The sequence below is a fragment of the Fusarium vanettenii genome, assembly GCF_000151355.1.
Source record: "Fusarium vanettenii 77-13-4 chromosome 5 genomic scaffold NECHAsca_12_chr5_2_0, whole genome shotgun sequence".
Lineage (NCBI taxonomy): Eukaryota > Fungi > Ascomycota > Sordariomycetes > Hypocreales > Nectriaceae > Fusarium > Fusarium vanettenii.
In genome coordinates, this window is record NW_003315872.1 from 838,155 (window position 1) to 864,712 (window position 26,558).

Here is a 26,558-nt window from a genome sequence, read left to right on the forward strand (position 1 = left end):
TCTTTGATGTCGTGTACGAAGGAGACGTCATTAGGAAGCAAGAATGTTATAGTATCCTTCGATCAGGATCTAGAGGTGGGTGAACGCCTCGCGCTGCATCATTGATGGCGGTATACAGCAAATACTGGTCAGAACTGGAGCCCATGCCGGCCTGGTGACGCTACGTTCAGGGGCATACTGGCAAATTCAATGCTCTAGATAGTAACCAGATCAAAACTTTGCTCTATCTTGTCGATGCCGAAGCCCATTTGGCCTATTTGATTCTCAAATCGATATTCTAGACCCAAGTCATGCTACTCGCAGAATTTCCGTGTATCTATGACGCAGTTTTTCCACATGTTAAGGGGGGAGGCTGTAGTTGACAATGACATCTTATCGATCGGATAGTTAAGAATATATTTCACTTCCAACTATTTGACCTTGTTATCTCGCATGTTTCGTGTTCATGCAAGCACCTTTCATTATTCCCTGCGTGGTATCGGTATATCCCATCATTCTCGAGGCCAACGGCACTGGTACGACTACTCATGAGATTGTTCAGGGGCAGCCGTGATGACAACTCGCTTCAACGACAAACTCTGGTCGAGCATTACATCTCAACATCTTTTACAGAGGCCGATGAGGTACTACTTCATGACAGCATAGTAACGTAGACTCTGCCCACATACGAACTCCACAGTGTCAGTACTTGGAGAGTTATGATAAGATTATTTGGTCTCGAGGGGGTCGCATGGCCAAATTTCAGTCACGGTAGTCAATACACGCCGATAACAAGCACCAGATTCCATGTCTAGGCTAGTATACACCGTTCATCTCCCTCCGGCACAGTTTGCCGAAAGTCAAGCATTCTCCACGAGGCCTCCTCGGATTAAGGGGCTGATACTCGTCAAAGTTGAAACCTACCTACCCTAGACTCACGATGCTTCACGATGCGACATAGAAGAGCGAATGAAACTTGTTGAGGACAGATTCACCTTCGGTTCACGGCAATCTACGATCCATCCCTTTTACAAGCCATACAAGCCTTTGATACGACAACATAAGAGGCGCCCCCTGAAATGGTAGGTGAATCTGGATAACCGGCAAGTCGATGGCGTGGTCGGCGTTTAATAGCCTCAAGCTCAGCCACCACTCAACCTCGACGATGGTTTCTACTCTAACCGGGGTTCAAGGAGCAGCCCAGATACGGACTGTAGATCCGAGCGATATGATACGTGACCGAAAGCCCACCGTTTCATGGCGTGGGTTTGAACGGCTTGGACGGCAACGAGTTGATGAACCCTGGCATAAGCTAAGGAAGGGGGGCAAAAAAAAAAGAGACAACAATAAGCATATCTGACCATCTTGCGGCGCATGCCATCATCCCGCGGCACAATGAGCGCAAATCGTGGTGCCGACGCAGCCGTTCCGGGGGAGGCTGGACCCTCTTGAGTGTGGAGAGGTGTGTGTGGGTACCCCTTGTCAAACGGCGCTTTATTTCCGTCAAGCTTTCTCTTACCAGCGGATGGAACTCGGTGTTATAAGATTGTGGGCTTGTTGCGAGGTGAGGTGTTTTGAAGAGTGGATGTTGGTGATGGGGGATTTGGATCTTCATCGGGTCCATGCCCTCAGACTAAGAGTCCACCGAAGGGAGATGGGGCTTCGAGAAGAACTTTTTTTTTTACTGCTCCGTGCCAAGGACCGAATGATCGGTCCTTTGAAAGCCGCATCTCCGGGAGAAGACCGACTTTGGAAGCTGCCTTCACCGTAGAAGCCGGTCCTCAAGATCCATTTCTCCTCATCATCTCCATGACGTCGGGAGAGAAGGGGGGCGGATCGGATATAACGGCCTCGCTGGTGCGGCCACTTTCCAACTCTTTGTATCTTGTTCCCCCAAGTCTTTTTTTTTCCCCCTCCTGATCCCGACTTTGCCGGGAACCACGTAAGCTTGGCGACGGAGAGTCGGAGGGACACCCAAGACTCTTGACACACACCGAACAACAAAAGTGCGCCGTAAAATCACGGGGTATGTAGCACAGTATGATATACATGACATAAACATGCACAAAAAAGACACCCCCTCCCTTTTTTTTTTCCCTCTCGAAAAGTCTGAAATAAGCTTAAGCTGGGGGCCCTTGGATCGGGGATAGGATGGGATGGGATGGATCAGGGTTAGCAGGTCACAATCACACAAACTTGACTCAATGGCGCCAGACCAAAAACATCAGAGACAGGTCTTGGGGCTCCCGTGGCGTTCTTTTCTCATTGAATCTACTCGACCTACTACGTAGTATTATTCTCCTTCGGCTCGACTCAAAGATGATGCCAAGATCGGAAGCCAAGTATCAGCCAAGACCAGCGGCGCAGAAGGTCATGACAGCTTGGCGAAATAACCCAAGATCTGCAACCAACAAGCGACGCGCCCGCCGGCCAAAACGGGCGAAGGGGCAAAGATGGACCTTTGCAAAAAAGATGCCGACTTATCCATGCGGCACCCCCGACGCCGCGACGGGAAATGGGGGCGCATTCCGTTAGATAATAGGGTCTCGACCAGTGGAACCCGGGCGCTTTGATCGATCACCATTGACCGTCGTAGACTCGTAGTCGTCGTCCTTGTCGGTCCGTGTGCTGTTTCGATGGGGAAGCTCGAGTTTCTTTATCCCTCGAGGTCCCGTGAGGATCCACAAAATGCTTCTTTTTCGTTTCTTCGTGTCCTTCTCGTCCCCGCCAAACCCCTTCTCTTCGTCATTCATGACAAATAGCTTCACTCAAGCAACGAACCCGTCCCTGTATCACGACAGGATCATGACTCTGGCGGATCGCTCACCTTCCCACAGTAGCCAAAGAGGTTACTAACTGAAATTCCCCAAATACTACGTTGCCTTGCTACAAGTTATGCACCTAGGGCGTGGGTGATGATTAGGTCACGGAATTCTCATGGGCTGAGAGTCACCCAATGATGTCGCTCCAGTGACCCCCTTTCAGCCTCATCATCAACGCAAAAGGTCCAGAACTCACGGGATGCAGCAGAAAAAGCATCTGTGGCTACCTGGATGTCACCGACAGTTTTGCCAGCCTGCATCTAAACACGCGTCCAACGTCAAAGTGGTGATGCCTCCTTATGTACCGCTCGAATTGTGGCTTTCTCTCCCTGTGTCCCCTCACCTTTAACCTTTTATTCGCGCGGGAACGGCAAAGCTCAAGATGCCGCCCAAGCGGCCTCCTCCTCAGATATGCATGACCTGATGCGTAAATCCAGGCCCCGAATGGGCGAGTCTGGGCAGTTCTTGGCGCCGCGAGGATGGATTAAAGTTGCAGTGCGCCTGGCCTCTTTGGGGGCGCGCTGCCTGCCATGAGCCACTAATGCATGGAAGCGAGACCACTGACCACCGCCTATTTTGCTCGCAATCCAATGGACCCTTTCCCTTTCCCTTCAGGCCTCGGCCCCGTCGTCGGCCTCGCTCTTTTTGTTTTTATACCTCGCACAAATACGACCTGGCTGAAGCACCGGCTGATATGCTAATCAGTGTAGCCTTGTCCTCTTCTGTGCCTGGCCAGGGTGTTTGTGGTCGTGATGCCCAGGCTCCATCCGTCGAGATCACGCGGGAGCATTTGCTCCATCATCACGTCTTGGCCCTATCTCGACGCAAAGCCTTGGCTGATGATGGCCAAGATAACTTTGTGCGGGCGAGTTTCAGCAGCCATTCGGTCGAGGTCGCGGTCGCGATGGCTTCGAGCCGACCTGCAGCTTGGCTCTCGCTTCTTTTACTTGGCGCCAGAGTCTGCTGACTTTGTCCGCGGAATCAACTGTATTGTCTCCATGTCGTGCGTGCCTGGAATGCGCGCATTGACAACCCGGTAGGTTAAGGATGTGCACTACTGTTCGAAAAAGCTTGTCCTTGTATGAGTCTATCGTGATATTAGGGCCCGAAGGTGTCAGTGGCTGACCGCAAGATAACGACACTTGGAGATACACAAAGGTCACCCGCACCCGGCTAATTATTCACGCGCCGACTAATGTCCCCTCTTGACTCCAGATGCCCCAGCTAATTGCTGACTGTATAGGGTAACAAGAATACCGTCTGGCAGCATTACGGGCTCCCCGATATGGCTCACTGCTATTAATACGCGCACCAGGGTCTGGGATGGGATGGGATGAGCCACAACAAGGCGACATCTCATGTCTCGAAGCCTCAACAACTGCTCCTCAGGCTGAGACCCTGGAGAAAGACTGTCGCAGCCGCATTCCCCAACTTGTCCATGGCACGGATAGATCGGCGTCCACCACGAACCACCACAAGCAAGCCCAAGCCAATCTGCCAATCTCACAGAGCACAAAGACACCACTAGCCAGACAATAATGTGTGCCTCACCCCAAGCCCTGTGCCGCGGACTCTGCCCCGTGCACAAACACAAAAAACTCCAAACAGGTCGGGCTAGCCCAATCACAGCCGCGTGGTCTGTCTGGGCCAGGGCCTTATGACGGATAAGCATGCAGCCACAGACCGCCAAGCTTTTCTCGGGCTGCACGGTAAAAGCGAGCAAAAAGCTTCGCCCTCTCAGGGAGGGTGGGTTAGACCCCCGGAAGGGTCAGGGGGTGTTGAGTAAAAAGGATGCGACATTAGAGTTTCTGGGCGGCCAGCCGAGTCAGTTTCTGGCCAAGGGGACCGCAGGACGGACAGATCGGCACGCGTGAGAATTAGAAATATGGAGAGTCCCTGTCTAGCGCTGGGCTGAGAAAAAACCCATCCGCTCGGTCAGGGCCAGCGTGTAGCGTGGGAGACAAGAGATGCCGACATATCCAGGCGATGACATTACGGGTCCCGCCATGACGACGACTTGCCGCCATGCGGAATGGGGGCGGCCTCGCGGTTAGGAGTATTGCTTGCGTTTCCAAATGTCTGATCTGCCGCGTGGACTTTACGTGTATTGACGCTTCCTGCTCACGTCACGCAGGCAGACAAGAAACACCGTCAACCTTGGCGCCCAGCCCAGCTACGACGAGATAGAGCCTTTGTTCGTCCTTTGCCAAATCGCGGTTGGTGGGCAGACAAGAAAAAGCCAAGGCGAGCCCGACCCACCCGGCACCGCGAACACCTCCGGGAATAAGACTGCTCGTCCCCAGGATCAGCTCAAGCAACCAGGGTTTCTCCCTCTTAGCCTCCTCTCCACACACCCTCCCTGGAAAGCCAAGTCGGTTCGGACGGCATCTCGCAACCCACCAAGTCCTGGGCGCGGCTTCATCCCTCACAAGCCACTGCACCGGGGGGGTTGTCGACGGCGGACCAAGTGTCCTTTTGCTCAAAGCACAGCGGGCTCAGCAGCCAGGCCATTCATCCATTGCTGACCAAGGGACCCGAGGCCTCTCCCCAATTGGGAGACGATACGGTGCCGGTAGGCCAGAGGCCTTGTCTGGATGCGTACACGCCCTCGCGGAATGGCCCCGGTGCCAAGCCAGTGGCTGACAACGCTTAAATTCATGCTTAATCCGTTGCGCGTGGTCTTGGGCTTGCTGAGGGGCGCACACCTGATCCCAAGGTACAAAGTAACCAGCACCAGCACCAGCACCAGCACCAGCACCAGCACCAGCGCCGAGCCTTGAGATCCATCTTGGCGAGCGATAATTACGCTTCCGCGTAAACATTATCTGAGAGACACAACTGTCGTGGACATCGCAGCACCATCTGCACATCCTAATGTCGTGCTGTTGGTCAAGGCGGGACGAGACAGTCACTGCCGGGGCGGCGGCTCTGAGGATCAACAACCCGTCAGCTGAGTCGCGCTCTTTTTTACTTGACCGAGATGAAAGGCCACCTTAGCCGCAGTCGAGTCGTAGTCGCAGTCGCAGTCACAGTTGACCCCCTCCCCACACATGGGTCATGGTTCAGGGAAGAGAGCTTGGCAAGTCCAAGAGGGACTTTTACACATCAAGACGGGACAAACGTCGCGCAGGCTAAGCGGCAGGCAGACAGTCACCGTTGGGTCTGGTCCCGTCCTTCCATTGACACGGATTACGGGTTACGGATTACTCGGACGGGGCCTTCCGCCTTTACTTGTTCATTGTGTTGGGGGCCGCTTCGATGGATTCTTCAAGAAGGGGGGCACACTGCGTCCATGTTAGTGCGCATCTCTGAGCCGAATTTCCGAACTCAACTCTTAGACGGATGGACAATTCTCTCTTGAGAAGGATGACGGAGAGGCACGGGTCGTTCGGCGCCCTTGGCTCTGTGACACAGCGCAAATCCATTGGGTATCATTGAAGCAAGCTCTGCGACAAGAGAAACAGGGAGCTGCCTACAATGTAAGGTAATGTAATGTACCTACAACGCACTCTTGTCGATCTTGATGCGCCCGTCAACTGCCAGCAGCAAAAGCCGACAAGGCGGTGGAGGCCTTCAAGGTCCTTTTGAAGGGATATCGCAGTTCTAATCTGCCATCTTGTCTGCCTGCCTGCCTCTGTCACTTGAGGGGCCGTGTCTCTAGCATCAAACCAAGCACCGAGACACGGGCGAGACATGAGAGGGCGCCCGACTCGGCAGCACGGCACATCGACGTCATCTCCTGGGGATAAAGCTCGCGCTGGCGTGGGGAATGGTCAAGGGGGGCCAAAGAAACCGCCGATTTTCCCGACTCGCCTCATCTGGTTGGGCGGGAAGCTTGTCCTCACTTCAAAAGACCGCAAGGGCTCTCTCTCTCTAACGGAACGTCGGTTGACCCAAGGGCAATCCTTTCTGGAACAGTGTCACATTTACCCCGTGTGCTTGGACAAAAATGTTGCATGTTTCTTCTGGTCTCCTCGGGGCATAAACGGCCTCACCAGCCTCTCTCTTCGTATCCCCATGGCTTTGAAAGCCTCACTGAAGGACACACAGATCAGATCCTGGTGCGTGTGACCGACGAGGTGATGCTCAGGAGGATTGCATTGATGCGATGCACAGGACATCTCCATCGAGACCGGAACAGGCCGGGTTTCGGTGGTTTCGCGGCGAGAGAGGGAGATTATTTGGAGCTCTTTTTTGTTGTGTTGACGATGGATGGCGAGACCCCGCGGAAGTGCGTGTATCACATCACGGTAAAAAGGTTACAGTAGAGTCGAAACGCGTGACAAAAGCCGCTCTACGCCCGTTACCTGGCATGGACAAGATCGGCAACGCTTGGTACTAAGAAGAAACAAGAACAGAGTCTACTCGGAGATTCGCAATGCCTTAAGCTTACCTTGTAAAGATGCCCATCCTTGCCGGTCACAGAAAAGAGAGGAATCCAACGTTTTTTTTTCTTGTGTTGCCCAGTGTGTGTGCCTGGCAAACGTCATCTTGGCATCAACCAACCAAAGCCTATTCCCACGCAATTACATGTAGACCCCAGTCACCAGGTGTCCGTCCATCACGGAGCCGTGCGTGCCGAAGTTGGTGATGTGCACGATGGCGTCGATCAGAAAAGCATGATAGCAAAAGGGTTGTTGCCTTGACGTGATGGATGGGCTTTTTTGTCCCTTTCCGTTATTAGAAACTTTGAGGTTAATGACGACGACTGGGGGTGTAATATGCGGTGGCCGTGTAGGATTAAGTGCTGACCATGTTTCGAACTGAGCCAACAGATGATCCTCCAAGGCTGAGATGACAGCGCGGGTTGGGGCTCATTTGGGAGGGCAAGAAGGGTATGCATAGGCGGGATAGATCTGTCATCAGCGAATTTGAGAGAGAAGAAAAAAAAAAAGTGAGGTTACATTGGGGAAGCTGACGATCTGCGTGACGACAAACATTTTTTACCTTGTCTCAGCTGGGTTGCCTTGTGCGAGGGCATGGGGGATGGGGGCTGAAGAAGGGGGGGGGGCGCAGAGAGCCATCTGTATCCAGGCATCATCTTGCGAGAAGGATTTTCCCACTCATTGCTGATGTGTTTGAACAGGCGCGCGTGTGCACAAAGTACCACCACTTGACGATAAAATATCCACCATGTTGATGTTGTTGGGCCACCGTTGGACGTTGTTTTTGAAGAGCAACAATAACACACAGGGCACTTTTGTGGAGCAATTTTCCTTTACGAGCAAGCCAAACAGAGATAGACTTCTTCCTCCTTCTCCTGATGCAAAATAAAAATACCATGACATTCTCGCGTGAGCCAAGAGCTTGGCTATTGCTTGGCCCTTTCTTGGTCGCCGCTCGCAAACCTGTGCCAGATTTGAACCCCCCGATTGTCCCTAGACTCGGCAGCCACGGCACTTGGTGCCAAGACCCTGGGGTGGGCGAGGCGTGTGTGTCGTATACAGCCGCATCATCCGTCAAAAGATTGTCAGCCAGGAAAAAAAAAGAGTTGTCATTGATTGATTTGTGGACCAATTGCTTTTCAAAAAAACATTGCGTAGCTGAGGAATCTTGTAACCATCATCGTGAGACTTCTTTTGTAGAGTTTTGTCAACAAGTTGGCTTCGACTTTGTTGGCGGCCTCCCTGCTCGTCTAGACGAGGAAGAAGAAAAGCTTCCCCCCATCTGCATCGTCAGTTGCAGCAAGCCCGCAGACGCCCTATGCAGAGTAAGGGGAGGGGCCGAAAGTTCCGTCGTTTCTATTCAACGTGGTCTCTTTCTTTCTCTTTTTTTTTTTTTAATAACGCTCGACGAGAGATGCAGCAAGCCTTGAAACGTAGTCGTGTACCATTTTACGGAGTATTTTACGGGTGCTAATGTTGACACCTGGGTGGTCTGGTATTTGGTACACATTATAGAGTACGATATGGGCAAAGGAACATTTTTAATAAACCCGATCAAGATCGGATCTGCCTTGGATCTTTTGTCTCTTATCCAGATTACTCTACTGTACTCCGTACTATTTAAACAATCAACGTGTACTCAAAAAAGGTGCTGAGAATAGCCTCAGTAGCGCGGCCAATGTACGCGCGCTCAGAATTGCGCATCCCCATCCCCAAAAAAATCCACACTAAGCAAGATCAGCAGCCAAGCTTTTCTAACCCTCACGCCCCCCCTAATCCCCTGTGCGGCGATTTCCAGTTTTGTGTGTTCTGGGCCCTGGACTCACTCCCCCTTGGCTTTGCTCTGCTCTAAACCAACAGCAGCGAAGAAAAGAGTCCAAATAAGCTTGGGAAGGATCACTGGATTCCTGATATGCTTACTCTCTGCAGGGTCAGGAGAGGCAAAGCAGCAGCAGAAAGGCAAATGTAAAATAAGGTACGGATGGGGACCTTGTTATTTTTATTTTGGGTCGTATTATGCTGGTGATGACCTCGTGTCTTGTTTCGAGTGCCACCCGCTAGGCAGTCTCTTTTTGCAGATGCTCGTGATTGATTTGTAGATAGGTAATGGGATGAGAGAGGATTGGCTACCTTGGAGGGCGGTTTCGTTCTTCATCTTGGCGCAGGCTGTCATTTTCCGCTCCTGATGCACATGCTCTCTGCAGCGTCTGCAAAAATCCCTGACCGCTTCGTCTGGGTGATACATTTAGAGAGCGAGAGAGACGCCGGCTAACGGCTTCATTGACGCTGTCTTGTAGTCGGCCGTAAGCAATTCGAGTTTCAGAGGCGGCTCCTCTGCGTCCAAGACCCATATGTTTGGAATTATTACAGTGCACAGCCGGTCCGGCGTTGGTTGGGTCCTGGCCTGTTTGCTTGCGCACACTCGCACTCGTTTCCTCTCACGATCCCCTCCCCGACCAGCCTAGAACTCTTTACGTGTAGTCAATTTCATCCGAAACGCCCTGGCGATAATCCAGTTTCCACCACCGGCAACTTTCTTCCGACATCGAGAGAATCTTTGTCGCTTCGAGGGACCCCTTTTTTCTTCGGCACTCGTCTTGCCGTTTTAGCGATACCTTATCCGCAGGGCAAGCGCAGGCGCCTTTTTTCCCTCGTTCCCCTCTCTCCGAGAGAAACAGCTTGCAACATTACACCTCGCAATACAATACCGTATCGTCAGCACATCCTAATCAAGGCCTAGCACCTCCTAAAGATCGAACGAACGGACGGGCGGACCGAAAAGACGACATAGGTTAAAAACGCCCTCAATAACGCCTCCCCCACGATAAATCCAGCTAGCCCAACCCATCTCATCTCGACGGTGCTAGAGGTTCCAGACTCGCTGCAGTGCAGGGCCTTGCAACGCCATCTCGTTCGACGGTAAGCTTCTTTGTCTTTTGCGCCGGCGCTCTTCCGTTCTGGGGCTACAGACCATCATATCACATTGGATCACGACATCTCCTCCGATTACCTCTTGACATCCTTTTGCCCACATTCCCGTGCCCTGCCCTAGACCTGACCCGATTGCCGTGCTTGCGTTGCGTGCCCCATCATCAGGCTCTTCGCCCACTCGCGCCTATCACGACCTCGCTCTCGTACCTTTCGTACTGTCCCCTGTCCTGCCGCAGCGTCATCTTTCCCTACGGCCCCCTGGCGGTGGGTCAGCTTCAAAAGCTTGTCCTGACCAACCTTGGACGCTCTCGTCTCACCCCCTCTAGACCGACTCCCCCGTCCCCTTCCCTTGGCTTGCTCCTTCACACCCCTCCTACTGTGCCGTCCTCCGTGCTTCTCCACACGGCCGGCCATGCTCGTCGCCGAGTTATCCACCACGGTTTTGCGCCTCCAAGTCTCTGGTTCCCTTTTCTGACTTGCCTTTGCAACCTTATCTTGCTCTTTGGCCCCTCCCTGCTTCCGCTTCCCGTCTTGTCCGAGGCCACGGTTCATCAAACCCTGCTGACCCGTTTCTGTTCTGACCTCTGGAAAGGCTTGCTTCTTCTTCGTCTCTCCTCAACTTGACTCTCGCCTCTTGCAGCAGTCTCTCCGTTCCACTACATACTTTGACGACAAACGCACGCAACCGCTCTTCAGTCGACAGGATAGGTACGTTTGCTCGTCTCCCGTCTCAGATCTCGTGTCTTCCTTGGCTTTGGCACTCGGTGCTTCCGGCGCAATACCTCCAAGGTGAGGCGGTTTGGTGCATGGATCAAGTGTCCTGGATTCACCCGTGGGACCGTCGTGCTTCGTTCGGTCAATCCACTTTGGAAGAGCCGCAATCGTTGGGTCAGATCCCCTCTGCTTGGCTTGAGTGAGTTGAGCAACGAGAGCACCGCATGTCCCGGGAGCTGATCGCCTCGAGCTGGACCTGAACCTCTTCCTGTTGGGTGGTTCTTACGAGGTCATGATGCACATCGCCAAGCGGCAACACTCAATCTCAGGGAAATTTTAGTCGAGTGGATCCCCCACTGAATCGGCTCCGACGGCATTCTCCCGCCAGGGAATCGAGGCTCTGACCCCTGGATGTGGACTTGGGTGTGTCACTCTGCCGTTATATGCGTTGGCTTGCCGCCCATTGCCTGTTTGTATCAGCATTATATATCATGACTGGTGCTCTTTGCCTCTTGTCCCCGGTCCCTTGCTCTTTTTGCTTTCTATTCATCTTTCTTGGCAATCCTTCTACACTGCTACAGTCACCTGTCGCATTCACATCAACTAACATAGCATCCACTTAGTCTCACCACTATCTATTCGGCAAACCCGACCATCGCTAGAATTCATCACGTTGCCACTATTGCTAGAACCTCTCTGGAACCCTAAGCTGTCATCACCGCCAAGGAACTGAACAACAAGCCCGCTACTAGAGGTGGATACGTGGGCATAGTTCCGCACATCCTTCGGCCCTTGTGGATCACGCCTCAATTGCATAATCACACACGCCTTGGCCCGTTTAGATCTGGTGGGGCACCGCGTGGAATCAAGAGCTTGGTTCTCAAGAGGCCCTTCTTTATAAGGACGCTGAGAACCTCGCAAGACCCTGGATCCGTCTACTCAATCATCTTAACCTACCGCCCTCGCGCGGATACTTCAACTACCTCAAAGCGTTACACATCATCACAATGGAGACGTACCACGGCTACGTGCGGACACCCGCCGACGCTATCCGGCTGTTTGAAGCCTGTCGATTAGGCATTCTTCCCCGTGTGCAACGACGACTGTCCGAGAAGGAGAGACAGTCGATTCGATCTGGATCTGTTTTTGTCTGGGACGAACGGGAAGCTGGCATGAGACGATGGACCGATGGCAAGTCGTGGAGCGCAAGCCGAGTCTCGGGGAGCTTCCTGACTTACCGTGAGATGGAGGGCAAGCGAGGTGGTGGTTTCTCTGCCAGCCGACGAGGAGCTGGCAAGACTCCTGACTCTGGACGCGGTAGCGACGAGGACCAGGATGATGGAGAACCCGAGGGATACCGATACAAGGCCGATGGACTTATGAAGCAATCGTTCAGCATCACCACCTCCAACGGACAACACCTTCACCTCATCTCATACTACTCCCGCCCTCAGCCTGGCCAGCCTGAGCTTCAGCAACCGACCAACGACCCAGCACTTCGAGGCATCGTTCCTCTCAAGGGCATGTACCCCGAGTCCAGCATGGGAGAGACCAACAGCACACCGGCTCTCACTCGTGCTCCTATGCAGCAGCCTCCCTTCATGGTCGCTCCTCAGCACCCTCAGCAACCCTATGCTCCGTACGGTCAACCAGGCTATGGATGGCCTCCTTCACCTGTGGCCACTCCCCCTTACAGCCATTACGCTGCTCCGTACCCCCCCAGCGCACACCACCAAGTGCCGCCGCCTCACGTCACCCAGGCGGCTCTCCCTCCTCCGCAATACGCCCAGGCTCCCGTCTATGAGCAACGCACTACCCTTCCTCCTCCCCATGTCTCCAAACCCGCCTACTCGCAGAACCCTTCGCCCCACTACACGCATACCGCCCTTCCTCGAGCTCACGACTCACCACGGGAGCAGCATCTTCAGGCAACCGCCCAGAGCGTCATGGTCGATCCTCGTGTGAGCACTTCCCGCACACACCAAGTTGCGCTCCCAGGTCTGGGTGCCGTTACAAACGGACCTCCCGGATCCTCGCTCGCGGCGATGAGCACTCCTCCCAACCGGGCACTGAGCGTCAGCCCACCGAGAAGCTCGCATTCGGAAGCTCCTATCCCTTCAACAAACAAGGCAAGCCTGTCGGCGCTTCTGCATCCCACGCCAGCTACCAGTGAGGCTAGTAGCGCCAAGCCCGGCAGTGCAAGCAGCAGCCCTCGAGCGACTGGGTCGTGTGGGCTGGAGAAGGGTGGCGTCAGCGAGGACGCAAGGGCCTTGAGAATGCTGGACCGCAAGTTTTGCATCTAGAAGAACGACGGAGCTTCACGAGGGGGGCGCCAGTAAACTGGCATATTTTTCAAGATATGAACCCAAGGAAGGGTATCATAGTGACACCATGTTGTGTGTCTAGGCGAACCGGGCATGGGGTTGGCTTTGTTTTTGTTGGCGTTTCGCCATATGCATTGTAACGGCGTCTTGATTTTCTACAGGGCAGCAGCCAAGGGGGCTTGCTGCGGATACATTCAGCGGGTATTCATCACGACTGGCGATGGGAATGGCTGGTTTGGTGTTTACGGGCCAGGTAACAGACGATCATGGCTGTCATGTTTTCACACACTGGTATTGTACATAGCTATCTAGCAATGCCAAGAACCTAGGGACAAATTGTCCACTATGTCTAATTTTGGTTTACACGTAGCGTGAGGTTGCGCACAAGGTTCCCATTAACCTTGACTAAGTGCCGAATCGCGTGAACAAGGCGTCCGTAGGAGTTAGGGGTGGTACCGAGGGTAAGGTTAACCGTTGTTGTCGTATTGGATAGGCAGTCAGCTTGGCAAGGGATCAGATGCTTGACGTATCCCTTTAGCCTATACGCGAGGGAATAACTAGAGGAGACTCTCTAGAGTTTCCATTGTGACCCGTGGCTTGTGGTCTACCATGAATGATGTCTCTTCCCGTAGGAGGATAGTACATGCTGATGAGGCTGCCAATAGACCAGATAGAGTGTAACCGCCCTCGCATATCCATCCGAAACAAATACGCCTTCCATCCGCAGAGCGCATTCGCATCCATAGGACGCCCGCATTCCCGATTATCCGTGCCTCACCACTCAGCGCGGAGCGGCGACCTAGAACCGGGGCCGCGTCATCGTCGCCCATCATGCCGAGAAGCCGGTCAGGGTGTGTGTACACGGATAGGCAGCGGAACAAAAAAGGGGGGTATGGGTTATTGAAATGTCGTCAGCGCGATGCGTATTCATGTTTAGGCTTCAGGATAGAAGAGGTTATTTTGGGAATGGTGATCTGGGGTGTTTTGAAACTTGGCGGGGTGGGTTGGTTACGTGTTGTGGTGAGGCTGGCTGATGAGGCTTTGAGGCTGAATATTCGGATGGATTGAGTGAAGGGAGAATGGAATGAGGCGTGGCGTTTACCCAATGGACTTGTTTTATTGTCAAGGGGGGCTGAGGCTATTCCTAGGCCACTCCTGGTATATGGCCGTTCTGGCTTGGAGGGTTGTGGTTGGAGTTATCAATAGTAAGCATTCCCATGGTAAGAATAAAGTGTGGAATATATGATCTGGAGAGATACGTGGTTCTGCGTTTCAACATGCCTTTGAGTTTAAAACTCTTGGTGCAAATCGACAGTTCCTTTCCGGTGAAGCTCTTCAAGATGCACAATAGAAGACTTGGAAGCTTCCAATCTTGGCATAATTGAACGACACTCTGATGCTGGAAAAACCAAGCCGCCCAGCGAACTAAGAATCAATTGAATAACTTGTATATATATTCTAGAAGTAATTAAACAATGAATCTTACAATCTGGGTGATGAATTGCCTGTGACGGATGAGGTGTTGTTGATTGTCGCGTGTAAGTCGGGGAATAAATCTTCCGGCTCCGCGATTTGACAGCTCTGGCGCGCTTCACCAAGGCAAGGATTGGGAAGCTCTCCACGCGACGACTTTAGCTATTGTCATTTTCCTTTGTTGGCCGGCATCGACGAGCCTATGATGTCTATTCAATAGTCGCGATCCAAACCATCGTAAAACCCGGTCTCTACTTGCATTCTTTATTGAACTGGGCAACATCATGCTGTGGCGATCAATCTAAATCATTGACATCCTCCCTTTGATGACTTTTGCGACGCCGCGCCCACCATGTTCACCTTTTGCCCCCTCCAGGGCGCCCTCTCCGAGTCGCCCGCTTCGCAGTCCCTTCTTGAGCTTGATGGAGGCGTGAAGGTGCTGGTTGATCTGGGATGGGATGAATCATTCGACGCTGGAAAACTGAAGGAGATTGAGAAGTAGGTGTTGCTGCGCTCGCCGTTACGAGGTGACCATGGCTAACAAGATGTGCATCTAGACAAGTCACGACTCTCTCGCTCATTCTCGTTACGCATGCGACTGCATCTCATCTTGCTGCCTACGCACACTGCTGCAAGAATATTCCACAGTTTACGCGAATCCCCGTATATGCGACACGGCCCGTCATCGACCTTGGCCGCACCCTTATTCAAGACCTTTACAACTCGAGCCCTGCGGCAGCGACGACGATCCCACAGAGTTCACTATCAGAGACTGCCTTCTCTTTCGCTCAGACCGCTACGACAGCGCAAAACCTCCTACTTCAGTCCCCGACCAACGAAGATATTGCGCGATACTTTTCTCTAATCCAACCGCTTAAATACTCGCAGCCACATCAACCTCTTCCTTCACCCTTCTCACCACCGCTAAACGGCTTGACGATTACTGCATACAACTCTGGACATACCCTCGGTGGTACAATATGGCATATCCAGCACGGTCTGGAGTCGATCGTGTACGCTGTGGACTGGAACCAAGCGCGTGAGAATGTGTTTGCTGGTGCGGCTTGGCTGGGAGGCGCTGGAGGCGGCGGTGCTGAGGTCATTGAGCAGCTACGGAAGCCAACTGCGCTGATCTGTAGCAGTCGTGGCGCCGACAGGACTGCCCAGGCTGGTGGTCGTGCCAAGCGAGACGAGCAGTTGATTGATACCATCAAGGCATGTGTGACACGAGGAGGCACGGTTCTTATCCCTGTGGACTCGAGTGCTAGAGTTCTAGAACTATCATACCTGCTGGAACATGCGTGGCGGACAGATGCTGCCTCTGAGGATGGCGTACTCAAGGCAGCCAAGCTATACTTGGCTGGCCGCAACATGTCAAGCACAATGCGGTATGCGCGGAGTATGCTTGAGTGGATGGACGATACCATCGTTCAGGAATTCGAGGCCTTTGCTGAGGGCCAGAGAAAGGTCAACGGCGCAGGTGACAAGAAGGAGGGAGGCCCATTCGATTTCAAATACTTACGGTTGCTTGAGAGAAAGGCCCAGATTGTGCGACTACTGAGCCGAGGCTTTGAGAACGTCGAGACAGAGGGACGAGTGATTCTGGCGAGCGACAGCAGCATTGAGTGGGGATTCTCTAAAGACTTGATCAAGGGGCTGGCTAGAGACTCAAGGAACTTGGTCATCCTGACAGATAAGCCAGGTCTGTCAAAAGACGACAAGCCATCGATTGCGAGGACGCTCTGGGACTGGTGGAAGGAACGCAAGGATGGTGTTTCTGTGGAGCAGACCAGCAGCGGAGACAGCATCGAGCTTGTGTATGCTGGTGGACGAGAGCTGGAGATTCGTGAGGCTCAACGACAGGCACTGGAGGGTGACGAGTTGGCAGTCTACCAACAATGGCTGGCAACTCAGAGACAACTCCAGGCGACACAACAAAGCGGTGGCGCGGCCGGACTTGAGGCGTCAGCTGATGTCGTTGACGATGCTTCGTCGGAATCATCATCTGACTCTGAAGACGAGGATGGTGAGCAACAAGGCAAGGCGCTAAATGTTTCGACAACGATCGGACAAGCTGGCCGGAAGCACGTTGTTCTCAAGGATGAGGACCTCGGAATCAACGTGCTCATCAAGAAGAAGGGCGTTCACGACTTTGACTCTCGAGGAAAGAAGGGCAGAGAGCGAACGTTCCCGATCGCGATCCGTAGGAAGCGTCATGATGACTTTGGAGAGCTCATTCGACCCGAGGATTATCTTCGCGCAGAGGAGAAGGAAGAGGATGGCCAGGATAACGCCAACATGGAGGCTGCAGACGACAAGCTCGGCAAGAAGCGCAGATGGGACGACGTGGCAAAGAATGGAGTTGGAGCCAACAAGCGTCAACAGACCACAAGGGCTGGTTCTGTTGATGATGCTGAACCTGGCGCAGGCGACGGCTTCGTACCCGATGAACTCGACAATGTGGAGGATATCGAACCTGAGGAGCCAACAGGGCCATGCAAGCTCTCATATCAGACCGAGACCATCACAGCCAACCTACGCATCGCCTATGTCGACTTTAGTGGCCTACACGACAAGCGAAGTCTCAACATGCTGATCCCGTTGATCAAGCCCCGGAAGCTCATCCTAGTTGGCGGTGGACGAGAGGAGACACTCGCCCTGGCTGAAGATTGCCGTCGAGCTCTTGGAGGTGATGCCGCAGCCGGCGATGGATCAAGTGAGCGTACTGTCGATGTGTATACACCTGAAATAGGCACTCTGGTGGATGCCAGCGTCGACACCAACGCCTGGGTCGTCAAGCTCGCCGACTCTCTCGTCAAGAAGATCAAGTGGCAGAATGTCCGCGGTTTGGGCATCGTCACCATCACTGGCCAACTTCTGGCTACCAAGCTCGACGACGCTCCAGCAGGAGACCAAGATGCAGCCAACAAGCGTCAGAAGACGGAGGAGAGCTCAACAACAGCCCTCAGCACCGTCGTGGCGTCTCCCATGCCTACTCTCGACGTCCTCCCCGCCAACCTTGTCTCGGCTGTGCGATCTGCCGCCCAGCCGCTACACGTGGGTGACCTACGTCTGGCAGATCTACGACGTGCTATGCAGTCTGCCGGACACACGGCCGAGTTCCGCGGCGAGGGTACACTCGTCGTCGACGGAACCGTGGCAGTCCGCAAGACGGCGGCAGGACGTGTCGAGGTAGAGAGCGTGGGTATGCCCACTGCTCGCCGAAGCACGTTCTACGAGGTACGCAAGGTGATTTACGACAACCTGGCTGTCGTCACTGGTGCATAGAGGCACACAGCGACATGATGGACTGGGATACTTTGTAGACGCTCAGAAAAAACAAAGGGGGCATAGTCGATGGGATAACAACGGTTTTTTTTTCTTTTTTTTTTCTTGTACGTTACAAAAAGACGAAGGTGTATTTCTCTTTTCGGGACCTGGAGTACGTTGGAGAGGAAATATGCTCTTGGAGATTGGGGGAGGGGATTAAAGATGAGGTAGATAAATGATAATCCAACAACGGGTCTTATGAGATGGACTTGGCTCTATAGGGTGAACTTGAGTATGTGTGTTTGGTTGCTGACAGACGCCTGTTCATGAATAGGGGCTCACGTATTGGCCCTGGTATGGTAGAGTACACACGACATATGGCTAGCAAGTCATGTCTACTTATTCCTTCATTGACAAGACTTGGCAAGATGCATTCAAATAGTTCCATCACAATATATTACAAGCGAGAAGCCTTGTAGTGCAACTCTGAGTTTGTCTTTCGTATAATGATACGCCTCAACGCCTGGCCGTACAAGTTTCTATCCCAAGATACCCAGCATTCTCTCTTTGACCCAATCCCATCTCTTTCCCCCCCTTTTCTAAACTCTCAAACTCATCTTACAGGTTGCATAGGCGCCATCTCATACTCTCCATTCCCCGGTACAGCCATCTCCTCCTCATCCCTCGGCTGCTCCGTAACGGTGGCTCCTCCAGCGGTGGTAGCAGGAGCACCAGCAGCGGGGGCAGATTCAGGACCCGTGGCTGCTAAGATTCTACGACCGCCAAAGAAGACGGGTTGCAGCTCTCGGTACCGACAGCCCCAGATGCCGAGACCAACCGAGAGGGCGGCCGAGGCGAGCATGGTGAACCACCACATGGCGTGGCGGGGAAGACGGCCGCTGTAGAGTGTTGCGACGACGAGGTGGAGGAAGTGGACGGTGAGGGCAAAGTCGGGGACGAGTTTGGATCGAGCGACGAGTGCGACCATGGCGACGGATCTGTTCCATTATTAGCAAACTGTATGTGTAGGAAAGGGAGAGAAGCTCACATGCATAGTCCTCCATCTAGCAACAGCACAAACGCCATGAGCCATCCGTGCGTGGTATCCCCCCTAACACCCTCCCATCCAAACAACAGCGTGAAGCTGAACCCAGTACCTGCGACGAGCGCAGTAAAGACGAGCAGGACCAGCGCGGAGAAGTAGTAGATGACTTGTAGTGTCGCGATCTGCGTCGCGATCTTGAGTGGTGCCAGTTCCGCCAGGGCGCCCGCGCGGGGGGGCTTGCGGCGTCGCGCCATTCTTAATTTCTTCGAGAGTCCTTTGTGTGGGTTTGAAGTTGGTGGTCGCGTGTGATGAAGTCGTTTGGTATATCAAAGTTGGTTTCTAGTTAGAGCTTGGATTTAACAAGCCCCTGTCGATCTCGCCTTTCCTACGTTCTCTGAGTAAAAAAAAAACTCCCCACTCTAGAGAACGAAAAAGAAACACTGTAAATTAAGGAAAGACGAGTATTAAATCGAAAATACGTAGAATCACGCGAAATGAGAAAAGAGGTTGGATCGAGGTTGGGATGTGTAAGGAAGGGACATGTTTCCTTCTGATTGAGGTCACGCACCAGCCACAGCCACAACTAGGCTTCAAGCTTTCCCCATGCATTAAGCCTCTTATGGTTCACCGCTTTTGAATTCTGCCGCTCCGACTGAGCCGGCTCTCGTCATAGGTTGATTGATGCATGTGCTCATGAGATTTTGAACTCCAGTTCATCCCACCACAGCCAAGAGCTTGCAGCATCACACTCTTTAAGATACACTCGAGCTTCAACACCAATCAACCTCTCCTCGATCAATTGATCCTCTTACACCACCAACACAATGGGCTTCTGGCCCTTCTCAAGCGACACCCGCGGCGACGCAATCCGCTCCGGAGCCGCCATCCCCAACCGACAAGAGCGCAAAGCCTGCTGGGCCGCCCGGGACGCCTACTTTGCCTGCCTCGACGCCAACAACATCATCGACGCCACCAAGGATGCCTCTGCCGCGAAAAAGGCATGCCCCGTCCAGAACGAAGACTTTGAGCGGGACTGCGCTGCAGCTTGGGTAAAGTACTTTAAGCAGTGGCGCGTCGCAGACATTCAGAAGAAGAGGAGGCTTGACGAGTTGAGGGCTCAGGGTGCCCAGGAGATGACTGTTACTACGAGCTTTGCTCCCGAGGGTGGTGCTGGTGAGAAGGGCAAGGGTGTTGAGGATATTCAGGATATGTTGGACAGGAAGAAGGGGAGGTAAAAAAACGAGATGGATAGAGTAAGAGCCAAGTTGGAACCAAGAAACACCACAAGGCCTTTAAGAAAATGTATTTATACCATTGTACACTAACATGTCAACACCAGCTCACAAAAAACTTCATGTACATACAACAAAAAATGTACTACTACACTACAGTTACTGTTACTTCAGCTACCTTCCAGGCTGATTGATATAAACGCGAGTCTTATCCTACCCTATCTATCTATCCCTACTACCTAATCTCCCCCGCCTGCAAAAGCCCTCCCAGCTTGATACAACCCAAAAGAGAATGAGTATACGACGCAAAAAGGAATGAAGTCGAATAAAGAGGTTATAAGAAGTGAAGACTGATGATCAAGAAAACTGAAGAGAAAAAAAACGACGAGTAAAAACAAACAAACTGTAAGCGTGCTCACTGTGGTGGTATCATCCATGTTCTTCTTTTTGTTAACAAAAAAACAACCCATATCTGCACATTCTCTCCCTCTCCGGATGCCCCTGAATACAGGTCGGCCTTTTTAACGTGCAATGTCCTTCCTCCTCGCCTCTCCCTTCTCCCTCATTCTCTCCTCTCCTCTCCGCTCCCTCATCGACAAAGGAAAAGGAAATAATAAAACGGAAAGATGAAGCTGCTTTCATGAGCGTAGCTTGGTATGCCAAAAATTGTCCAAAGGGAAATAATAGTTTGTGGTAGCAGGGAGGCAAGGAAAGAAAGAAACCAAAACAAAAGAGGTGCCGCCGTATGTCTCGCCTTTCTAATGCATCGTTTGTGGTATGGTGTGGTGTGTTGTGTTGTGGTTGTGGTAGATAGATGATGATTCCGTCTCTCGTCAAGCTTCTGCGCTTGCGTCGTTCGCTTTCTTTCTTAATCATAAGCCGGCCGTCTTTTCCTCCGAGCTGGGTTGCCACATTTGACCATGGTAGCAATCTATGCCACCATTCTCACTCCGCTGTCGTTCGTCTCCTCCTTTCTTGGGAGCGGCGGCAGTTCCTTGTCAAGGCTATCGCGGCCCATCTTGGTTCGCAGCATCGAGACATGGTCAACAGGTCCGGTGCTGTGGTTCATCCCGGCATATCCGCTGTCGGCGCTGTCCGGCTTCTGATACCCCGACTTGGGTGGTGTAGGAGGGGGTGCCCTTGTCGGAGGTAGACTCTTGTTCATATCCTTGGGTGGCGTCTCGGGTCGGCTGTCATCTCGGCCATTCTCGCCTGCTTCCTCAACAACCGGCAGGATGGGCTCATGCTGCATCGAGTCACGCGCATCACCCCTGGAGCCAGCAGTCGTCAGGACTCGGTCAGGCACCTGGTTCTCTGTGTGTCCGTGCCTTTCTGCCCGCTCAGCTTCCCTACTTGCCTTTTCTACCGTCTCTTGAGCTTCCGGAGAGCGACAAGGAGGCGGGGGAGGAACATGAGTCGGCATGGGTGGGATGGCTTGCGACGACCTACGACGCGAATTCCAGCTCGACACCCTCTCGCCCGATCTTTGCGCCTCAATCATTTCCTGATCTCTCCTCTCAGCCTCGCGATGAGCCTCCTCAGATGACATGGTCACCCCTTCGATGAAATGGTAGAACCGATCACCATATTGGGCAGGTGGTAGTGCCGAGATCTGTGACCTGTCGCTCGACAAGCCCTTCCAGAAGTGCTCAATCTTCTTGATTATTCCATACTGTATCTCATGTTAGTCTCACCCTTGCGAATGCCAAGCTCAATACTCACGTGAGTCAGGCAGTCGATGACTCCCAGGTAGTAAATCTCATCCGCTGGGCTGTTGTCTTCGTGGGTTGCCCTGAATCCACCATCATCCTGGTTGAACACGAACCCGGATCGGTTGTGACCCTCCTCCAGCTCATCCGGCATCTTGTTTGCCGATTGACCCATGGGTACTGGCCGCTCCTGACGGATCATCTGCCGTAGTTCCCTGGCCTTTCGTGCATTCTCCAACTTGGACGGCGTGCGGAGGAGGACCGACGCAGGGTCGTCATCAGGGGCCTTCTCACCACCAGGATTGAAGACCTGCAACGTCTTGTCACGTAGATTCTCCTCATTGCCCCGCGAGACATCATGAATGCCAACCAGCAGCGAGTAATCCATGATGTGAAGGCGCTTCAGTAGAACAACATCCCTCTGAAGTTGTTCCAAGAACATTTGTTTCTTCCGGATGCCTAGCTCCAGGCTCCGCTGCCGCCTCATCCAGTTCAGGTCCTTCAAGGTCGCACGGGGGTTCTTCTCCAAGTCCTCCTCTCTGTAGTCTCGGCCAATAGTGGATCCCTTCAGGTCAAAAGTGGTGTGAATGTCCCGGTGTGGTGGGAACAGGTTGTTCATCACCACAAAGTGGATCTTCTTGCCATAAGGCATCTTGACTCGGTGCAGACCGTAAAACTGCGAGAGAAGTGTGTTGGGGTTCTCTTTGACGTGCTCGTAGTATTCCTTCAAGATCTTTCGGAGAAACTTGTGCTCGGCGTGGTGGATCGTCTTAATGATGTACTTATAATCTCGTGAAAAGTAGAAAAAACTGCCACTCTTGCCGGGAGAACCAAGCTCCGACAAGATATACTTGCCCGTGAGGGACATGAGATAATCGGCAGGGTCCAGGCGGAACAGTGAACGTAGGCGACGGAAAACCCAAGGGGCGTAGTCCTTGAACTTGAAGTCATACTTGGCTGATGGAACCAGCTCATTACCGGCACTGTTGACGTCAGCATATCGCAGAGGTTAGTGTCAAGAGACAACCTACATATCAAATGTCGACTTCTGCTTAGTCTCAAAGTCGGCATCAGTCAATTCTCGGTCGAGCTTTGCGTTCGTCCGCGAGACTGATACTCGGATACCTGTCAACATGTTGTAGGCCGTGACCCAGTTGGCGTGGGTCTCGTCCACCTTGGTGCCAACAATGACGCGTTCGTCATCCTCCTCTTCCTTCTTCCTCCGCTTGCTGGCCCGCTTTGCCCGTACTGCTTCTGTCCATCGGAGGGCGTCCTCGTCTGGAATGATCTCATCTCGGGGTCCGTCCGACTGCATCGATCTGGTTGGTCTTCGACCCAAGCTCAGAGATGGCCGTCGGCCACCAGTCGCAGGAGCGCCGGTCGGAGAGAAGCGGCCACTGGCCTGTGCCGTATCCAGGCCATCCTTGGAGCCTCGACCAGGTGTATGCTTTGGCACGTCGAGTGTGTTTCTCTGCTTGAGGCCGCCTGGGCCGGGAGCCTGAAGGAGTCCTGGCGACGAACCTACAGTGTTACCAACGTAGACGGGCGGGGATGACAACCGGTGAGCAGTGGTTGGCAATGCTGTTTGTGATTGGGAGCCACGCGGCTCAGGGGGAGGTGGAGGGGCTGTGGTCGGGGCATCGAGGCTCCTGCTCGGGGGCTTTTCATAGGGCTCCTCGGCTGGGGGCTCAGAAGGTAGAGGTTTTGATAGTGTGGTGGGATACTGATGGCCGTTGCCATTAGTATCGGCCGAGGATCGATATGAGCGGTCGGGTAGAGTCGCGGTGCCATTGGTCATGGGCTTTTGCCGGTAGACGTCGGTTTCGTCATCTTGGCGAGGAGGATAGATGGCAGTAACAGACTGGCCGTTAGAGATGGAGCTCATGCTCGTCGGCCTCGTGCCGTTGCCATTCATAGGCGTCGGCGTGGGCTCAGAGGTGTCGGAGGCGTGAGTGGATGAGATGGAGCTCTCGTCGAAGCTCTCATTGATGGTGTCGGATCGGGTGTGGCGGATGGAACCCCCATTCACCCTCTCCTTGGTGGTCGCGAGGCCGAACTGGTTCGTGGGGTCAAGGTTGACGATGTCGGGGTTGTTGGAGAAGATGGCCGAATTGTCCTCGTTGTTGAGAAACGATGGCATTTCGAGCGGGGAGTCGAATGAACTCGCTGGAGGCCAAGACCAGCGAGCGCTGACGCGGTTAGATGCTACTTGTGTGAAGCGATGCTGGATGAATCCTGGCTCGTGATCGGGCAGGTGAGGTGTCACGTTTGTCGTCGAGATGTTGTCGCCGTCAAGGTCGTCGTTGTCGGAGGCAATATCTCGCTCGGTTTCGGTTTGGTCCCTTGGATCCCAAGCTCTCAGTTGATACAACAGTCGAAATGCAAGAATGAGCAAGGCAAGGTGCGAGAAGAGGGAAATTGGGTCGAGTCTCTGCTGGGCGGGCGCACAGGGTTCCTTGGCGGGTCGACCAATAGGGCGGAGCTAGGCAGGGACGTTGCGCTGGAGAGGGGGTCAAGGTCGAAGCGAAAGCCAGCCCAGGAGGCGACAAGGAAAAGGATAAAATCGAGAGGCGCAGGCGTGATTCGGTGACGGAGGGAGGGGGGTTGTCGTTGGATGAAGATGATGGGGGGAAGAGAGGATGGAACTGGTTCGTATACGGAGTTCCCAAGTAACGTACAATCGGGGGGTTAAGCTGGGAGAGGTGAGGTAGGTAGGTAGGTGAGGTAGGTAGGTAGGTGAGAGAAGGTAGGTAGAGGTGGTGAGGCTGGGAAATGGAAGCGCTGGCTGCCCGGGCAGGGAAAAAATGACGGGACGGGACCTGGAAGTTGCCAGTGCCAGTGCAAGCAGCCCAGCAGCTCCTGCCTTCCCTGGCATGTACCTAAAACTGGAAATGAGGCGCGTCGGGGGTGTACCCAGGGGAGGGAAGGGGGGAGAGGGAGGGGCGGATGGCCCGGGGATGGATGGAGGATGCCCTGAGCCGTGCGTGGGGCCCTTCTTTTTTCCACTGGACGCAGCGTAATTCAGGGCACCCGCACTCTCGAAGCGCTGAGTTTCTGTTGCATCGCAGGGCGCTCAGCCAACTTGGGCTGGGTCCAGTCCTGTCCCGCCAAGAAAATGGGTTAGCTTGCGTGGCAGAATGTCTTTTGCCAACCCCGGCGAGCGTGGTCTTGAAGGACTTGAAGGCTTGGCCTGGTCTTGGCCACGGGCTTAGCAAGCCGAAAGTTGATGCTCCCACGCTTGGCTTGACTTTTTGACCTGACGGCGTCTTTTTTCGTAGCGCCCTCTAGGTCGATTGCATGTGTGTGCCGTCCCGTCAGCACCAGGAACGCCATGAATTCGTATAATAGGTAGGTATTGAGAAGGACTGCATGTGCGTGGTTACAGCTCACATCTGGAGCATGGCCTGTTCCATCTGGCTCGTACAGTCTGTCATACGGATCAAACAGGATCCTTGCCAATGCTGTGAGGTGAGGTAGTCATGTATGGATACGTAGCCAAGGTACCTGTATCATCCAGCGCCCGTCTCATTCCAGGCCCTCGTTCCAGACAGAAGCCAAGCAGAATTTCTGGGTAAGGGGTTTCAAACTTCGGCCTCACTCTTTTCACCAGGACATGAGACTTGAACAAAATATCACGAGAATTATTCGAATTCGTTCTCGATATCGATTTCGAATAATTTGACACACAATGCTCATCCATCAGCTTCGCCTCCGATCCAAATCCCCACCATCTCCCATGTATGGAATCACCCCAGGCACCGCGCCCGTCCTGCTAAGCCACGGGGGGGATCATGTAGGACCCGCCCGGCGGTCGGCTCCAGCTGACGGACATTACATTAGCTGTGTTGATGTTGTCTCGCCATTTACTTGGCTGGACAAGAGAGAAAGACTTCCGGGCGCAGTGTTTTGTCCTACCTTACGCGCCGTCTTTTTTTCTATTCTCGTCACCCCATAAATTGGATGAGATAATGCATAAACAAGTGAAAGTCGTAGGGAGAATTGATCGACAGTCCCCTGTTTTGGCGGCCATGCTGATTGACAGAAGATCATTCTCGTTTTTTCCAAGTCTTTTCTTGTTCCAAGACATTTAGACCCCCTGACTACTTTTTCTTTCTTCACCGCTAGCATATTCCGTCATGGATGCCCTAGGTACCGTTATGACACCCCAAGTGCTTGGCTTGGGGTTCCATGGGTTTGTGTTGATTACTTCATGTGCCCAATTCGCGATATTGCATTGGTCCTTGGCACCACCACACCACAAGAGACAGAGAGACCTTACTATCTCTCTGTCGCTACCTACCAACTATCCGTACATCCGCAATGGTTAGGTCTTTGTTCACCTATCCTCCTGTCAAAAACTGACCCTGGCCCATGACCCTGCCATTGATGGCATGTCATGACCAAGGCCAAGCCCGTCACACAACCGACACTCTACACGACCTGTTGCTACGGTCGATACGCGGAGAACATCCCCGGTCACTATCGTCTCTCCCATAGCAACACGGCGCCTTATTTTCCCCCCGATTAATCATTTAGTTTCCCCCCCGCACATAGTTTCCTTTGGCTGCCTCTTTTGCTTTCTTTTTTCCCATCTTTTACCCCTGGCCTGTGTTAAGCTATCTCCGATCCGTCGTCGAGCACGGATCTCTCGGGGTCCGCGAGGAATGCGGTCTT

General features: G+C 53.3%; 4 protein-coding genes across 4 annotated transcripts; 2 read left to right on the forward strand and 2 right to left on the reverse strand.

Annotated features, from left to right (window-relative positions):
• Nucleotides 1-11,838: 11,838 nt before the first annotated feature.
• NECHADRAFT_60837 (uncharacterized protein) lies at nt 11,839-13,497 on the forward strand (the record flags this gene model as incomplete). The annotated part of the gene is made up of 1 exon (XM_003047958.1): nt 11,839-13,497. The coding sequence occupies one exon, from the start codon at nt 11,839-11,841 to the stop codon at nt 13,132-13,134; it is 1,296 nt and encodes a 431-aa protein (XP_003048004.1). The 3' UTR covers nt 13,135-13,497.
• A 1,483-nt stretch (nt 13,498-14,980) lies between these two features.
• NECHADRAFT_40329 (uncharacterized protein) lies at nt 14,981-17,916 on the forward strand (the record flags this gene model as incomplete). Its single annotated transcript, XM_003047959.1, has 2 exons — nt 14,981-15,126; nt 15,186-17,916. The coding sequence occupies 2 exons, from the start codon at nt 14,981-14,983 to the stop codon at nt 17,914-17,916; spliced, it is 2,877 nt and encodes a 958-aa protein (XP_003048005.1).
• Nucleotides 17,917-18,435: 519 nt separating this feature from the next.
• NECHADRAFT_60839 (uncharacterized protein) lies at nt 18,436-19,420 on the reverse strand. The gene is made up of 2 exons (XM_003048156.1): nt 18,947-19,420; nt 18,436-18,896 (listed from the first exon to the last, which is right to left on the reverse strand). Exons 1-2 carry the CDS (start codon nt 19,195-19,197, stop codon nt 18,512-18,514), a joined length of 636 nt encoding a protein of 211 aa, XP_003048202.1. The 5' UTR covers nt 19,198-19,420; the 3' UTR covers nt 18,436-18,511.
• Nucleotides 19,421-19,669: 249 nt separating this feature from the next.
• On the reverse strand, nt 19,670-24,024 carry NECHADRAFT_69097 (uncharacterized protein; the record flags this gene model as incomplete). The annotated part of the gene is made up of 3 exons (XM_003048157.1): nt 19,670-21,847; nt 21,898-22,867; nt 22,916-24,024. The coding sequence occupies 3 exons, from the start codon at nt 24,022-24,024 to the stop codon at nt 21,107-21,109; spliced, it is 2,820 nt and encodes a 939-aa protein (XP_003048203.1). The 3' UTR covers nt 19,670-21,106.
• Nucleotides 24,025-26,558: the final 2,534 nt, after the last annotated feature.

Coding starts and splice junctions, on each gene's coding strand:
- NECHADRAFT_60839 (XM_003048156.1), bottom strand. CDS start 19,197: ATGGCGCGACGCCGCAAGCCCCCCCGCGCGGGCGCCCTGGCGGAACTG. Junction 18,897..18,946: donor CTAGATGGAGGACTATGCAT/GTGAGCTTCTCT, acceptor ATAATGGAACAG/ATCCGTCGCCATGGTCGCAC.